Here is an 18,750-nt window from a genome sequence, read left to right as displayed (position 1 = left end):
AGAGCCCCTGAAAGCTGAGCACCATGGAGGAGACTCTCAGGGGTTCAGTAACAGCAGTAAGAGCATGCCCCCCACCCCAGCTGATTGCGGCCCAGGCTGAAGAAAACTCTGCCAACAGTTCTGTGGTATGACATCATGGCTATGGTTCTGGAAAATATTGGGGAAGGCAGCCATCTTGTAACATAGACTGCCACTAATAATAATCATGATCATTATTAGCGGATGTCTATTTAACAAGATGGCTGCATTCCACCCATATTAATACAAAGTGAGAAAATAGCCTAAAGGCTATCTCGGACTTTACCATCAATATATTAGATTGTTGCGGTACCAACTCTGCCTCAATCTGCTTGAAGGTACCATGGCTGTACAGCTAGCACAGTGTCTTGTTGTTTACCAGGTACAGCTCTGTACTTTTAGAAACATAGATGATTGTCAGCAGAAAAAGACTACATGGTCCTTCTAGTCTGCCCTTTTGGTATTTCTTTTCTTATTATCTTAGGATAGATATGTTTATCCCTGACAGGATCACACGTAGCAAAACTAGCGCCTCCCTCTCATAATGGGAGTCTATGGGAGGCGCGTGCTGCTGCTCTCCCTGCGCTGAAGAATGAACATGTTCATTCTTCAGCGCGGAGAGACGCTGTGAGAACAGCAGTGCGCGCCTCCCATAGACTCCCATTATGAGAGGGAGGCTAACGGCTTTCCGCGGCGGACAATTCCGCTAGTTTTGCTACGTGTGAACGTAGCCTTACTGTAGATTTACCAACCACATCTGCTGGAAGTTTGTTCCAAGCATCTACTACTCTTTAAGTACAGTAATGTACTTAAACAAAGAGGCAAAAGGACCAATCTTGGCTTTATCAGACCAGAGAACCTTATTTGTACACTGTGAAAGTCGTTTATGTGCTTCTTTTTCAAACTCCTTTCATGCATCTTTTACTGAGGATAGGCTTTTTTTCTGGCCTCTCTGCCATGAAGCCCAGATTGGTGGAGTATTCCAATGATGGTCAACCTTCCGGAAGTTTCTCCCATCTGCAGTTTAAACCTCAGCCATAGTAACCATTGGGTTCTTAGACACCTCTCTTAACAAGGTCCATCTCCCCTGATTACTTAGTTTGGTAAGCTGGCAGCTCTAAAAAGAGCCATGATTGTTCCAAACATCTTTCATTTAAGAATTTTAAAGGTCATTGAGCTCTTAGAAACCTACAGCACAGCAGAAATATTTTTGTCCAATTCTCTAGATCTGTGCCTCCACACATTCCTGTCTCTGAGCTCTACAGGCCGTTCTTTCCTCCTCATGGCTTGGTGTTTGCTCTCATGTGCATTGTCAGCTGTTGAGACCTTATATAGACAGGACTGTGTCTCTCCAAATTATATCCAGTTGGCTAAATTTACAACAGGTGACTCCAATCATGGCACAGAAGATGATCTCGAAAGGATCAAGAGGAAATATCAGGTGTCATAGCAAAGGGTCTAAATACTCAAGTCCTTGCAAAATTTTACTTTTGGAAAACATAAGGGTACTAAATCTAAACATGAATGATTTGTTCACTTGGAAATACTGTTTTACAGAAAGTTTACCAAACAAATAGCAAAGTAATCATAAATCTGGGCTCATAAGCTGAGACCGTCCTGTTCTCAGCAGTTATATATAGTTCAATGTACAGTATTAGTAAGTGTACTCACTGTATATACTGACAGCAGCTCCCTGTGTACCTCATAGAACTAAAATAAGACTCCCCTCCTCTAGGCTCGGCTGCTCTGTGGTGTTTTTGTCCATAAGATGGCCGACATGGAGAAGCATGTGACCATGCCCCGCCCCCCAGTGTCCACCACTGAGCGTATATATGTCTATGGAGCACACAGGGAGTGGGGCATGGTCACATGCTCCTCCATGTCGGCCATCTTATGGACAGAAAAAACAGAGCACGGCCCCACAGCCTGGAGGAGGGAAGTCTCATTTTGGCTCAATGAGGTACACAGGAAGCTGCTGTCAGTATATACAGTGAGTACAGATACTAATACTGTACACTGAACTATTTTACTATAAAATCGTCAACCCCTTTAATTAATATCTGTGTTCATAGACAAGGGAAGCCCTCCTCCGAATCCTGAATGACACCTCTGAGCACGATCACTTTAATTTCATACTGTTTGATGATGAAATTATTCTGTGGAAAGATTCTTTGGTCAAAGCAACTCCTAAAAATCTGGAAGAAGCTAAAAAATTTGTGAGCACAATTACACCGAATGGCTGTAAGTAAATGTACTTTTGTAATTTGTAACATGACTAAACATTTGTATAAGAGCAGATGTCATGTCAGGTTTGCCGGACAATCTCCAGCAAACTGACCTCTGAGCAGATTACATGTTCTGGTTTCTTTTCACTCTACGCTTGTAAATGAACATGGGTTTTACACAGATAGGGGGAGATTTATCAAACTGGTGTAAAGTAGAATTGTCTTAGTTGCCCCTAGCAACCAATCAGATTCCACTTTTCATTCCTTACAGATTCTTTGAAAAATGAAAGGTGGAATCTGATTGGTTGCTAGGGGCAACTAAGACAATTCTACTTTACACCAGTTTGATAGATCGCCCATATATTTTAAATACCACTTGGAGGCTAAGGGCCATATTACACGGCTTGATCAATAATGTAAATGAGCACCAATCTGCCAGATCGGAGCTCATTTACTGTGCCTATTACACTGCTTGACTATATATATACAATATATATATATATATATATATATATATATATATACTATATACTATATATATATACAATATATATATATATATATATTGTATATATATAGTCGAGCAGTGTAATAGGCACAGTAAATGAGCTCCGATCTGGCAGATTGGTGCTCATTTACATTATTGATCAAGCCGTGTAATACGGCCCTTAGCCTCCAAGTGGTATTTAAAATATATGGGCGATCTATCAAACTGGTGTAAAGTAGAATTCGTTCCAGGACCGCGCTTGTAATCCAAATCCACTCTTAAACCAAAGCAAATTTCCCCATAAGAAACCATAGAGATGCAGACAATTGGTTCCACACCCCAAAAATAATGATTTTATATTCTGAATAACATCTAAAACAGATGAAACCAACATTTATAAACAGCTGAATATGTGATATTATAAGTTACTGTACAGTATAGCAATCAGCATGAGGAATATAATGTATAGTAAGTGCATAAACCTGAAAAACAGCAGCAGTTTGTACAGTAGATAGAGGATGGAACTGCAGATCCCCATAATGCAGGGAGCATGAAGAGACTGCAGGAAGCATGAAGGAATGAGACAGACATATGTGGGCACATACATGCAGCACTCTCTGTCTGGGAACAGAGGGGTTACAGCTATGGAGAGATTACCTCCACCCTCCTGTCCCCTGATGTAAGCCCCAGACTGAAGTGGATCTGATATGATTTGGAAGGTGATGGAGACTTCCTGGGTCAGAGTACAGTGCTGTAGACCCCGCTATGCAGACCATGCCCCTCCCCCACTCCCCCTCTCACCCAGTACAGGGAGCTCTTAAACCAAAGCAATGCTCTTAAACCAAGTCACAATTTTGAAAAACTGTGAATGGTTTTTTAAAATTATTTATTTAAAAAAAAAAATGCATAGGGTCCCCCCCTATTTTCATAACCAGCCGGGTTAAAATCCAAGCAACAGCAGCCTGGTAACACCAGGGTGGGAAGACCATTGGTTTAGGCCCTCCCCAGCCTAAATATTACCAGCCTGCTGCCGCCCAGTCCAGGAGCGCCAATTTTGACGCTCCGCGACCACTGGCACCCGGCTCTTCCCAGTACCCCTGGTGGCATTGGGTACTGGGGTAATACTGGGGGGTTAGTGTTAGCCATTTTATACCGGCTAACACTAGGCCCCAACTTAGTAATGGATTCCGTCTATTAGACGGCTTCCACTACTAAGTCTATAAAGTAAAGATATAAAGACAAGACACAAGTGCACAAGTGAAATTTTTTTTTATTCAAATAAAAACACCCCTACACCTCTCATTGACCATTTTATAAAAAAAAATAAAAAATCCAAACAACCGCTGGTCATCGACGTAGTCCATCGAATCTGACGTAATCCACAGGATACCGATATCTGAAAAACAAAAAGGGAGAAACACACAAAAAACATATAAATAGGAGCCCAGCACCCATCATTGTGAGCGGTGTTGTGCACCTTACAGTATGCAGCATCTTTACAGATCGCTGCTTACAGTCTGGCCCCCAAGGGGTTAAGGGAGGATGCATTGCATCCCCCTTAACCCCTTGGGGGCCAGACTGATGTCAGACTGTACCCATACTTGCAAGGAAGGGGTTAAGTGACCCCCTTTCCTTGCAGGGATGGGTGCAGGGGAGGGGGGGGAGAGCTTTATACTCACCCTCTGATGTCTCAATCTTCTATCTTCCATCTTCTCTCTTCGCTGGTCCGCGCGGCACAATGAAGTCAATGAAGTCTTTATATGTGCGCTCAGCCAAAATGTTTCTTCTAATAATGCTATTGTGATAGCATAATTAGAAGAAACATTTGATGTTTTAATTAATTATTATAATGAGCTCTATTACCGGGAATATGAATTAACGGCTTTAATAGAGCTTCCTGTAATAGTTAATATTTAATTAATAAAACACATTTTCGTTCTAATAAAGTTATTTTTATTGTTCAATAATTTAATTAAAACGAATCTATACTTTTGCAATTAAATATACTGTAAATTAATAAATATATATATAAATATACATTTATTTATATAAATATATATTTTTTAACAGTATATTTAATTGCACAAGTATGGATTCGTTTTAATTAAATTATTGAACAACGAAAGTGACTTTAGAACGAAAATGTGTTTTATTAAAGGAGAACTCAGGCAAAAAGTTTTATTATAGAATTGTATTGGCCCCAAAAGTTAAAAAAATTACCAATATACACTTATTATGGGAAATGCACATAAAGGGCTTTTTTCCCTGCACTTACTACTGCATCAAGGCTTTACTTCCTGGATAAAATGGTGATGTCACGACCCGACTCCCAGAGCTGTGCGGGCTGTGGCTGCTGGAGAGGATGATGGCAGCGGGACACTGAGGGACACAGGGCACTGGAGGGACACTGAGCATCCCTCTGCCATCATCCTCTCCAGCAGTCACAGCCCACACAGCTCTGGGAGTCGAGTCGTGACATCACCATGTTATCCAGGAAGTGACATCACCATTTTATCCAGGAAGTGAAGCCTTGATGCAGTAGTAAGTGCAGGGAAAAAAGCCCTTTATGTGCATTTCCCATAATAAGTGTATATTGGTAAATTGTATAACTTGTGGGGGGCAATACAATACTTTAATTTAAATTCTCGCCGGACTTCTCCTTTAATTAAATATATTAACCAATACTAAGATCGGCATTATTGCAGAGGATCGCTAACCCCGGTAATGCCGATCCCTGTATTACTGATTCCCTGCTTTCCCAGGGAGCTGAAACTTTATTAAAACAGCTAAATAACAATTGTTTAGCTGTTTTATCGAACTCGAATCTTTGCAAGATGCTCATCTGAGTAACGAGTACTGTCGAGTACCCTAATGCTCGAACGAGTACCAAGCTCGGACGAGCATGCTCGCTCATCACTAGTCAGGACCCAAAGACACGATCATTGTCATCAGCTGATTGTTGTCTTTATAACACAGAGCGATAATTATAGCTCTGTGTAATAGGGCTCTAACATCAAAAGTTGACTTGGCTTCGCCATTAACCCATTAAGTTCATAGTCACTTTTGGTGTTAATTACCAAGACCTTTTCTCCCCAGAGCCGGCCCGCCTCTCCTAGTGAATATCAGTATAGCGGGCCTACCACTGGATCAGTGCTCTGGGGTTTGTTGACCTAGTGCTCAAAATTGCCATATTAGCCTCATCATATGACTACAAAATACACGGAAATGGCGCTGAGGATTAAGGTTAGAAACTTACCTTCATCCTCAGTGCCCCGTACATTACGTTCACCTAATCTGCTGATACTTTCACTTTAACGGTCTTGCTGCAATCGTGTTTTCTAAATTTGATCAAAACGTGCATTAAGAACCTAAATTGCATATGCACAGTAAATAAAGCAGTAATGCAATTTAAAATTATTCCTATATTCAATATATGATATGCATATTCTTTAGTGTTCGCAATGTGTTGTAGTAAACTTTGTGTTCGCATTTGCCTCGCAGCCCTGGCAGAGTCCACCTGTACAGTTACATAGTTACATAGTTACATAGTTAATACGGTTGAAAAAAGACACATGTCCATCAAGTTCAACCAAGGAGGGGATAGATACAGGGAAGGGGGAGGATGATAGGTTCTATACATATGCATCTATATTATTTTGGTCTAAGAACTTGTCTAGCCCTGTTTTGAAGCCCTCTACTGTTTTTGCTGTGACCAGATCCTGTGGTAGACTGTTCCACAGATTCACAGTTCTCATGGTAAAGAAGGCTTGTCGCCTCCGGAGATTGAACCTTTTTTTCTCCAGGCGGAGGCAGTGCCCTCTTGTCCTTTGAGGGGGTTTTACCTGGAACATCTTTTCCCCATATCTCTTGTAGGGGCCATTTATATATTTAAATAAGTTAATCATATCTCCCCTTAAACGTCTCTTCTCCAGACTAAACAAATGTAATTCTTTTAATCTCTCCTCATAACTAAGATGCTCCATTCCCCTTATTAGTTTAGTTGCCCGTCTTTGTACCCTCTCCAGCTCTAGAACATCCTTTTTATGAATCGGGTTCCAAAACTGGACGGCATACTCCAGATGGGGCCGCACCAAAGCTTTATAAAGCGGTAATATTATATCCCTGTCCCGAGAGTCCATGCCTGTTTTAATGCATGACAATATCCTGCTGGCTTTAGAAGCAGCTGACTGACATTGTGTGCTGTTCTGTAGTCTATTATCTACAAGTATACCCAGATCCTTCTCTATCAGTGACTCTCCCAGAGTAACTCCCCCCAGGACATATGATGCATGCGGGTTATTAGTACCCAGGTGCATTACTTTACATTTATCCACATTGAACCTCATTTGCCAAGTGGACGCCCAAACACTCAGTGTGTCTAAGTCATCCTGTAACATCTGCACATCCTCCATAGACTGTACTGTACTACAAAGCTTGGTGTCATCTGCAAAGATAGAAACATTGCTGTTAATTCCATTCTCAATATCATTAATAAACAAGTTAAACAGAAGAGGGCCCAGTACTGACCCTTGGGGTACACCACTTATTACCGGGGACCATTCGGAGTAGGAATCATTGACCACCACTCTCTGGTGGTTATGTCATGTGCTTTTCAGGGGCTGACCAATGTTGTTTGCACTTCCTGCCTAGACACACAGGAAATGCCTGCTCAGCCAATCAGTGGAGACCATGTGATGGATAGAGGTTGGATCCATAGAAGAAACCTCAGTCCAGTACCATATCCGTAACTAACTATTCTGTTTGGATTACGTGAACATAGAAATCCTTTCTTCCTTCAAAATTATTTGAAGTATATTTTCTTGCTGTGTGTTCCATTATGAACAGTGACTGCATATATTGAACATATAAATATCGTAAAATATATTGTTATATCATAGTGACAAACATCAATGACCCTGTGCTGAAGGCCGTTGAGTTACTTAATAAAGCACATGAGAATAAAACTGTTCCCGTAAGAAGTGTTTCCATAGTCATCCTCCTGACAGACGGTGAAGCCAATGTGGGTAGGTACAACAATGTAGCTTATTATGTTTTGTCTTCTAAAAAATATTATCGTTTAGTTAATAACCAGTGTACCTGCTTGATCCATACAATTCAAACAGTTTGCTCCAACAGCGCTGTCCTTGCCCATGCCCACGTCCTTGCTTAAAGGCAATAAGCTGTATTTTCTAGACATAATCCATGGACAATAGCAACACCGAGAAATCTTTCAGTCTAGAAAGCTCCTTAGATAATTTGCTTATGAACCACAACGTCAAAGAGTAATTCCTACATTGCATCTACTAGCTATAGATTGTATCTATAGAGCCAATGACTGAAGTGTATAAAAAACACCAGTCATATTGATTCTAAGAGGTCCAATTTACAGCTACATGAGTATTAAAATGTCCAATCTGCAGAATGGGGAAGAAACAGGCTGTACCCTAGCTCCATCATGGATTCCTTTGCATCTGTGTCCACAATATGTTTGTGGATAACATTCGTTTAATCCATAGATGGGGGCCTTTGGCCCTACAGATACTGCAAAACAACAATTCCCATCATACCTGGACTGCACATGCTTTTGTTTGGCTGTCCAGACATGATGGGGACAGTACAACTAATGTCTTCTTTCTCCCCTCTCTATTAATTCCTATGGGCAGCATGTCACCTGATCCATCAGTGAGCAGATGAAGATAAACTTCATCAGTTAGAATTAGAATGAATGATGAGTTTAGATGGGAGAGAAAGGAGTCCTGAAGAGACATTTTCCTCTCAGACCTGGACTGATCCAAACTTGTGACATGTCTCTATGATGTGTAAAAAGTTTTCTATGGTGACGGTGACACTTTAAGTGACACTGAGGCATATAATTATGGCACCCAAGAGGAGACAGAGTATTATGCTGCAACCTAGCTGAAAGTAGTAGTGTTATATCATATAGCCAAGTGGTCCCCTGCCAGCACAACAACAACCATTGCCGAGACAGTTGCCTCAGTCATGCAAAGTGCAGGAGTGAGACACCTAGCAGTGATTTATGCAGCTTAGTGATGTTAGAAAATTGCACTGTAGTTAACTGAAGGAGATTTTACTCATGGTTAGGTTAATATATGGTACCCAGGAGCAAATGCAAATTTTGTGTTTAAAAACCATTCTGCATTTACTTTGGCAGAAATTTTGCAAGAGAGTCCAGGTTCATCTTAACTTCTCTTGTCTTGCCATTTTTTTTCTGTCTGGATTAGGAACAGGTGCTTAAAGTAGAATTGTTCTATCAGCCTGGACTGAAGGCAATCTTAAGTAAAACCTCCTAAACGCTACCTAAAGCTACGATTACCATGTATGTGACCCAGGTCTATCCTTTGGTGCGTTTACACAGAGAGATTTATCTGACAGATTTTTGAAGCCAAAGCCAGGAATGGATTAGAAAAGAGCAGGATTCTCAGTGTTTCCTTTATGATCTGTTCTTTGTTTATAGACTGTTCCTGGTTTTGGCTTCAAAAATCTGTCAGATAAATCTGTCTGTGTAAACGCACTATAAGGCTAAAGTAGCGACTGAAACAGGATCTTTGAAATAGGCTGATGAACTGTGTCTATCCCAGGAAATAGCAAAAAAACCCAAAACATATAAAGGACCTCATTGCCATAAATATATACGCCCAACATATTTACAATTATTGCGTGACAGTGTTGGTGTCATCTGGACGGCTATGTTCCCACAATGTTTTTTTGTGTCTGTTTCTTTAAAGTGTAACTATAATTTTTAAAAACTCCTTACTTGTCATAGCGACATGGCAGAAGTTTACATTGGTCGGGGTCCGGGTGCTGAGACGCCCAACGATCGCTAGAACAAAGTGGCAGACGGCTCAGCGCAAGCTCTGTCCCAACTGATGCAATCTTCTGACATGTCACTATGAAGTTTTTTTTAAAATGATAGTTACGCTTTAATTGAAAAGTCCATTTAATTTAACCTCTTCATGACTGAAGGTGATTGATGCCTGGATGTCCAGGTCAAATTGAAGCAATGTTCCTCCTCGTCTTTTAAGAGTCATAGTGCTTTTATTTTTTTCACCTACAGGCCTGGTTGGGGTATCATTTTTTATGCCATAATCTCTAGTTTTTATTAGTATTATATTGATGTTTTTTATTAATTTTTTTCTGAATATATTTAAAAAAAAAATCAGCAATGGTGTTTTTTCTTTCTTTTCATTGACGCTGTTCATCGCACATGAACAAAGTTGTGACATTTTGATAGATCGGACAATCCACACGCTGTGATATGTAATATGTTTATTACTTTTTATATTTTTTTTATATTTTTATTTTTATAATGGAAAAGGGGGTAATAAATGTTTATTGGGGCATTTTTATTAGTGTTTTTTAAAAATATGTTTTAAAACTTTTTTTTTTAACACATTTTGTATTGCATATACAAGTCGGGACTTATATTTGCAATGGTCTGATTGCATATACTGATGAGTGCTATGCCATAAAATAGCATTCATCAGTATTATCGGCAACCTGTACAACCTGTGCCTGAGGGCAGACTTTATCTACAGATCGCCAATTCAACAGGACGGAGGTAAGTCGCCTACCCCCACCTGCCGGTACAAGTGATCGGGACCCTGCAGCATAGGGTCCTGTCACTGACTACCTTAAATTTAAATGGCGTGATAGCTGTGCATGGCAACATTTAAGGGGGTCAATGACAGGCAGCTGCGGAACTGCGTCTGCCTGTCATGCCTGGGTCTGTCCTGCACACATTAAAACCCCTTTACTGTCAGGAATGTATATACGTTGGTATATACGCGGGTATGTGCAACAGAAACGTATATAGCCATATGGCTGACGTGAAGGGGTTAATAGTATAGATGGTGAAAGGACGGTGAAAAAAAGAATAATTGTGTGAACAACTAAAAAAATAAAGTTCGTTGTTTGCAAAACACGTCCGCAAATGATTGTTATTTTGATGTCCGTGCAGACAGTGTCCATCATTTAATACACTGTGGGCATTGGGCGGCCGTCATTCCATAGACTTCAATGCATTTCATTTAAGTCAATTACATTGCAGCAATAACAGACGTCTTTTTGAAAAGAAAAAGGGGGACGCCTTTTCACTTTTGTTTTTCACTATAACCCACTTTGTATTTAATTAAAATAAGAATATTAGATGCAACGTGTAAATATATTTTATTTAATCTTAGGAGAGTCAGAACCTTCAAATATCCAGGAGAATGTAAAGAAAGCCATTCAAGGGAGATACACCTTGTACAGCCTTGCTTTTGGCTATGATGTTGATTATCCTTTCCTGGAAAAGTTAGCATTGGAAAATTCAGGAATCGCCCGTCGTATATATGCGGACTCGGATGCAGACTTGCAGATGCAGGTAATGTTTCATAATGGTTATCTTCCAGCAATACATGTCAATCTATTCATTCTTACTATATATAAATATCATTTAATTGAACAAAAAAAAAAGATTTCACGTCAAGCAAAAAACACTGTTTGTTTCTCTGTAAAATATAAGTATACTACCATAGACACTGAAAGGTATACTACCATAGACACTGAAAGGTATACTACCATAGACACTGAAAGGTATACTACCATAGACACTGAAAGGTATACTACCATAGACACTGAAAGGTATACTACCATACACACTGACAGTTATACTACCATAGACACTGAAAGGGGTTGTCCAGCAGGAAAATATATTAAAAAAAAAAAAGGGACAGACTGGTTCATTTAACCCCCTGTAGACCAGACTGTCACCCCCTGGCCCACACTCTGGGCCACAGGCGGTTAAGTTAAACCCCTTGGGAACCAGACTACACAGTTTGCATTAATCTATGACCTGCAAACGGCATTTGTTCTAGGGAAAAGGTCAGCCACCCAGTAACAGCTGATGGGGTGCCGGCGGCGCCTCCCGTACTACATCGGAGTGTAAGCGCACACTCGCGCGGGTGCGCCTCAGAATTTTTCTCGGAAGGCATGGTGACCTCACCTAATATGCTAGAACAATATGTATCCATCTATTTATAAATGGATGGATGGATGTATATATATATATATATATATATATATATATATATATATATATACACACATTATATATACCTATATGAAATACACACTCTGGTGTAGTCAAGAAAAATATTTATTCTAATTATTCTGTTGAGACTCTGAATGCACTAGGCTTCTTCAGTAGTCTAACTGTACTGTATGCTGCCTAAATTTATTAAACAGTATCACTGTGTACCGTATACATCATAAATCTATTGTACAGTATTATCTCAAACTCTGCAGAATTAGACAATGTTAACGTCTCTTGGACTCAGTGGTCCAACAAGTTTCCCCTGTCTGGAGATAAGATTCCTCTCTTAACTTTGAGATCGGTGTTAAAGGGGACCTCCGGGTAGAGGTAAAAAAAATTTAACTTCTGCAGAAGCATATAACAATACTTACCTATCTATCCCAGTTTTAAAACTACCAAAAATCCATTGGTTTTGGGGGGGTTTGTTCTGTTTTGTGTTTCTGCACTTCCTGGTTGAGCAGATGTACTCAGTACTACAGGTTCCAGAATGCATTGCTTTCCTTCAGCTGTTCCATCACAGTCCCCCACCCTGCCTATTCACCGCCCAAAGCTGTTGCAGAACATCTAGGCTGTGTTCACACATTGCAGTTTCATTGTGTTACTGAATTATTTGCAGTACTTTATCATTTCATTGTGGTCCCACCCACACAGCACGTTGTATTCTCTACCTGTAACGCTGATATTGGAATAAAGCAAAGAACTTTTAAAATATTTTTTTTCTTTTCCTTTCCACACACAAATTATGATCAAGCATCTTTTATCTTTGAAGTTGATTCCCACAAAAAGGACTTTATTCGATATTATCTTACATGGGATATACTGTTTATGCCTTGTTTTTTGTGCAGGTGGGATTGGCAGTGGCGGCTCTTATCCTCTCTGTTGTTTAGAATTTTCTAATTGTGTTACTGCATCATTTTTGTGCATACACTGCAGTACTGCAATGACACTCCAACATGTGTGAACATAACCCTAATTTCTCTGTATACTTTTGCTCAGCCTGTGCTCAGCAAACACACACAATGTGAGAGGCATAGAATATTTGTCTCCTAAGGTGGGAGAGCAGAAGGAGCAGGAGACAATGTGGATTTGTACAGAGGCCATTTTTCTTCACTTCCTGGATGTCTATCAGCTACCAGTGTGGCAGAACCGTACAGATACAGTAATACATTGTATAGACACATCTATATAACTTTTAATGTACTTTTAATAGAAAACAAGTTTTTCTTATCCAGAGTTCCCCTTTAAGCTCTCCTGGCTCTTTGCTCATTATTTCTTGTTCTAAGTTTGCCCCTGTGGTGCAGACTGCTTCTGGTTCCTGCTGAATCCTATAAATATGAGGCGAAAATCAGTACATAATCTGCGGAGAGGACCACCAGGATATATAACATGGGTTCGGGAGGGTGGGACCTGTTGCTGGGTGGCTGACCTATTCCCTAGAACAAATGCTGTTTGCAGGTCATAGATTCCTGTAAACTGTGTATTGTTCTACGGGAGGCAGCCACCCAGCACCAGCTGATGGGTAGATCAGCACACACCTGGTGGTCGCTCTCATAAATCTAATACGTTCTGGATCTAATGGGTGCCAATAGTGTTTCACAAAGGTCTTTTTGGACTTCCATCTAGCCGATTTAAGGATGACTGTCAAGGGGACACCCTTTGCGCCCGCTCTCGAAGTGGCTGCTCCCCTTAAGGGGTGTGCTTTGAATTTTGTTGTATTGACTCCAGCACTTTGCATGGCATAAAGGATCTAACCTCTAATCGTATCGGAGGTAGCTTTCCTTATTGGGGTACGTGACGTGATAAACAGGTTGGTGATGTTATTCCTTAATGGAGCTGTTAAGCTCAAATATAGGTTTAATGTAGTGACCAGACATAAGGCCGGATCCTCTGGATCTTCAAATAGGTCCAATTCTATGGGGCTATTCTGTATAGCAGAGGACTTAGTAGGACCTTTGAGGATTATATGGAAACCCCTAGCAGTAGAGGAAAGCCAAGGTTCACTAATATGAATTAATGTGAGCTCCATAGACCTGGCGGCCAATGCTAGGGCCAGTAGACAAGCCAGCTTGATACCCGTCATCCTTACCAATAACTCACCGTTCGATAGGGTAGCTAGAAACTTTAATAGGGGATCAATGTCCGATGTTGAGTCATACTTTGGAATAGTAGGCCTAAACGCTACTGCGGCCTTCAGGAAACGAAGGTATAATTTATTAACCATAAGATTAGGTATTATAATGGCTAGGGCTGAACCCATAGTTTTGAGTGTGTTTGATGCAACCCCTGATTGGAATTTTAATGTTAAGTATTCCAAATCCGACCACAAGGTAGGTGGGTCATCAGTACCTCCCATCTTGTCTAATCCCCATGTTTGAAAGTCCTGGATTATAGATCTGTATCTGAATCGTGTTCTCGGTCTAAGCGACCCATTTATGAGATTATTTGCCTGTGGTGTGAGCTGCGGAAATGTGAAGAGCTGACTAGCGCTGCCATCCACATTAATTGAGACAATAGGTCCTTCGGACCCTGGAGACAGTCTGACGTCATTCCCAACGGGATCTTTTTCTCTACCACCATGTTGTGGAGTTTCGGGTGCCATGGTCTGGATGTCCAAACCGGATAGACTAGTACTATCTGCGAAATATTTCCTGGAGTGTTTGGGACAACAAAGTGACCACAGGAAGGATAGGGCGCCTATTCTCCAGGCTGTTGGAGACCATACCCTGGCCACAAATTTTGGGACCTTTGCAGATGTTTCGGAGGCAAGTAAATCTATGTCCCTCCTGCCCAATGACTGAGTTATCGAGGAGAACGTCTTCTCCGTGAGAGAGGCCGTAGTCAGGGTTAATTTCTGCCTGGACAAAGCGTCTGCTATTTCGTTCGTGTAGCCCGGGACATACTGAGCCCTGAGGTCTATCTTGTTGCGTACCGCCCATGCCCAAATTTCCAGAGCTTCTAAGCATAGTTTCCGTGACCTCGTGCCTCCTAACTTGATCACGTACGCTATGGCTGTCTTGCTGTCCATCTGGATCAAGACAGACTGATGGTGGGGAAGTTTCCTCACTAGCTTCTGGCAAGCAAGCCTTGCTGTCCGAAGTTCTAAGACGTTTATGTGAAGGGATTTTTCTTCTTCTGACCAAGTACCTCGTAAGGCAGAGTGTATTGAAAAAACTCCTCATCCTAGTAAGGAAGCGTCGGTCGTAATAGTGACATCTGGAGGTGGAGACCTTATGGGGCAGGGTAGGGGAGTGCTTAAGGAGAGTATGTGGCTCAGTTCCGTCCGGATTTCTGCCGGAAGGGTGAAAATCCTGTTCCACGTATGACCCTCTCTGAGCAGACTTCCCAACCAAATCTGGGTGTGCCTGCACAGAGTGGGTGCTGTTTTGAACCCCGGTTGTAGTGCCACAGTTTTCCCTATGAGACTGGCTGTCTCCCTGAGTGTTAAGGCCCTATTCCACGGAACGATTATCGGCCAATAATCATCCTGTGGAATTGACAGCAACAATCAGCCGATATCGTTCATGTCGGCTGATCGTTGCAGTCGTCTGGTTTTCAACATGTTGAAAACCAAACGACTGATACAGCAACGATATGCTGCCGGCGCTCCGTGGAATAGGAGCGTCGGCAGCAGACGCTGCTTTATCCTATTGGCTGCCCGGACGATCAGCGATCCTCCGAGCAGCCCCCCCGGAGCTACCCGCGGCCCTCCCTGGACTCACCCGCTCGTTGCTGCCGCGTGGAATAGCGGCAGCAGCGAGCGGGAAACGAGGAACAAGCGAGCGCTAATAGCACTCATTTGCTCCTGTCAGTAGCCCATGGAATAGGGGCTTTACTCTTTTTGTGTGTAAGCTGGTGCTTACTATTCCCTTTATGTCAGTCCATTTGTCGACAGGGACACTGATTTGGAACAGTGTTGTGTCTATGTGAAAACCTAGGAATACTACTGTTTTGGTTGGTGTTAGGACCGATTTTTGAGCATTGATGGTAAAGCACGTTTTCCCCAGGAGAGAGAGAGGATAATATATCTTTGAGTTAGGAGCTGCTCCCTGCTCTGGTGTAATATAAGGATGTCGTCTAAATAGACTATGCATATGACACCTTTCGTCCTGAGATGGGTGATCACCCCTTTCAACACTCTTTTGAAGGTATAATGTGCGATAGAAAGGCCAAATACCATTACGTTCCAGTGGTATAACTGGCCTTTCCAGAAGAACAGCAGCAGTCTTCTGTGTTTGGGCACTATGGATATGGCATGGAATGCATCTTTGAGATCTATTTTTATAAGGAACATATCCCTTTCCAGCAAGAACTTTAGGTCCGATATGCTTTCCATTCTGAATCTCTTTTGTTTCAGAAATTTGTTGAGGGGCTTGACATTTAAAACCGGTCTTACTGACCCATCTGTTTTTATGACCGGAAAGATATGGCTTATCCAGCCTATCTGGTGGGGGCCTGCCTTTGATATTTTTCCCGAATGGAAAAATAGGCTGGAATGCAGCCTCTAACACCTGGTCTAGTCTTGTATCGGACTGAAAGTGAGGCTTCCTTTTTTTAAAAGAAAAACGGACGAGTGGTAGCTGTAGACCGTGTTTTACAATATTTAAGACCCAGCGGTCTGTGGTTATGGACTGCCAGATGTCTAAATAACCCTGAGACGGAACTATACTCAATTTACTAACCTGAGGAAATTCTCTTTGATGTTGATGTTCTCTGGACCCCTCCTCTGTGGGTGTGATTTGTTCCTCTTGCATATGGCTTTCTAGGTGTACCCTGGTTATATTCTCAGGTCTGCCCCTGGGGCCTGAAGGACCGACCCTCTGAGCGAAAGGGTTTCTTAAAATGATGTGTAGGTTTCTTAAGATCTGAGAACGATTTACGGGCTCTGTATCTACCCTTTACTTCTTGTATAAAGTCTGGCCCGAACAAATATGATGTTTCTAGGTTTGGAAATTCATGGCTTTTCGGGGCCAGGTCTGTTAGCCAACGAGCTCTGCGTATATTAGGTCAGACATTTATGGCACTATCATGAGGGTTGCTCTGCTGGCAGCCTTAAGCAGTGCCATGTTAGATGAAAACAAGACCTTAGGGTCATCGCTAGGATTACTGCCCTCTTGTTCTGCTTTCCAGAGCATCAGTAAAAGAGGGCCTACAGCATCCCTAATCTTATACTGAATATTTGGCATGGTATTATTTGTAGTATCATGCAATACAGGGTTACCCGTGATTGATAACAGGGCCGGGTCAATCTCTGGTGCAATTAGGGCCTGTATGTCAGGGATGCCAATATGGTTTCTAAGTACCAAATCATCTTTATTAAGAGTGGCTCGAAATGCTAGTTGAGCAAACTCTTTAACATCAGAAGACTTTGCAATAGCCCATCTCTGAGAGAACAGCTTGTTAGGGGGCGTTTGTCCCAACAACCCAATCTATTCATCTGCAGGTCACTACGCCGACCCCTCTCAGACGAGGCCGCAGACCTTGTCACTGTGTCACAGTCCCAATTTACTTCATATGGAGGAGAAACATTGGATGTTGACGCAAACATTTCATAAAGGGAGCTGTGAGAACTGGTGCTCAAACCAATGGGACAGAGGGTGTATCTTTATTCATAGTGGCTAAAAAGGTGCTCTTTGCCACTGGACTTTTCCTCAAACGAGGACTCTGCATATTAACGTCAGCCCTCTCCTCAGGGTCTGACATGGAGCTGTCTGTGAGCCCGTGTATACTCCCTTTCCTAGGCATTTTCTGCCTAGGGGGAACAATATCCTCCGAAGACGAGGAGGAGGAAGAGTCTGACCGGGTTCTCTGTCTGCGTTTGCTGTGTGGAGAAGTTTCTCCACACGGCGACGCCACTATGGAGAACGCGTCCTCCTGGAGGCCGCCGGAAAAATTCTGAGGCGCGCCCGCACGAGCTTACTCACGTGGTCAATTCTTTCCGACGCAGTACAGGAGGCACCACCGGCACCCCATCAGCTGGTGCTGGGTGCAGGGGAGTAACTACCACTATAGCAGCCATAGCGGCTGCTATGGGGCCCTGCTGGTCTCCTGGGTTTTTCAAATGTCCCTTTAACTGCAAGCACTCCTGACCAGAGCTAGCAGTTATGTAGTTATGACTTAACTTGACCGTTTAGTGGTCAGCCGGGGGGGGGGGGGCCCAATCAAAAGTTTGCTATGGGGCCCAGCCAGTTCTAGTTACGCCCCTGGCTGGGTGGCTGCCTCCCATAGAACAAAGTGGAGTTTTCCTCCCTGAAAAGTGCCACTAAAAAGCACCATATGCATAGGCTATAGCAATTTTTAGTAGAGCTGAAGACTTCCTTTGAAGTCTATGGGAGATAATTGCCACAGTTTGCCGGAAAAACTCTAAACCCTCAGCTCTGCATTTTGCAAAAACTGCCACAGAGCAGCAAAAACGCCAGAGAGTAGAGAGAAACACCAAGAAAAAAAAAATGCCATGTTTGCAAGGCAGATGATGTTACTGATTCCCAGCTAACATTATTTACTTAAAAAAGAGGATGTGTGAAGGCAGCCTTTCCATGTATGTTACCTAGATCTGTCTTTGGTGAAGACTGTGTCAAAGACTGTGATAGTGGGTGAGAGTCTGATTTGTTTAGTGGGTTCCAGAGTATGGTGCCTCTGGTTATAACGTTAAGTCTTTTTTGCATGTGTTTCCTGTTAGACTTTGTATTTTTCCAAGAAATTACCCACCAATTTAGTCCAAAGAACAAAACTGAGGTTACCCTAAGGCCTCATTCTCACATATGCCTCCAAAGCCATGTCCCATTTCTTCACAATGGGCCTGTGATATTGACGATATTTATAATTTCCTCAATACAATGATCCATTCGTGTTGTTAAATGCATGTTCTTTTGTAGTTCTTTCAATAGTCTTGTGCAGCAGAACAAAGGAATAATAGGTCATGAAGAGAG

At 42.1% G+C, this 18,750-nt stretch overlaps 1 protein-coding gene across 1 annotated transcript in view; it reads left to right on the top strand.

Annotated features, from left to right (window-relative positions):
* LOC138788817 (inter-alpha-trypsin inhibitor heavy chain H3-like) overlaps window positions 1–18,750 on the top strand; it is a 62,268-nt gene that overhangs the window by 14,697 nt on the left and 28,821 nt on the right. The window contains exons 10-12 of the mRNA XM_069967133.1: window positions 2,091–2,259; window positions 7,629–7,754; window positions 10,932–11,113. Of these exons, the coding sequence (XP_069823234.1) occupies window positions 2,091–2,259; window positions 7,629–7,754; window positions 10,932–11,113 (477 nt within the window). The remainder of the gene's footprint in view (window positions 1–2,090; window positions 2,260–7,628; window positions 7,755–10,931; window positions 11,114–18,750) is intronic.

Source organism: Dendropsophus ebraccatus, chromosome 4 (assembly GCF_027789765.1).
Source record: "Dendropsophus ebraccatus isolate aDenEbr1 chromosome 4, aDenEbr1.pat, whole genome shotgun sequence".
NCBI lineage: Eukaryota > Metazoa > Chordata > Amphibia > Anura > Hylidae > Dendropsophus > Dendropsophus ebraccatus.
The sequence above is the reverse complement of the archived record's forward strand: the minus strand, read 5'-3'. Positions and strand labels throughout refer to the sequence as shown.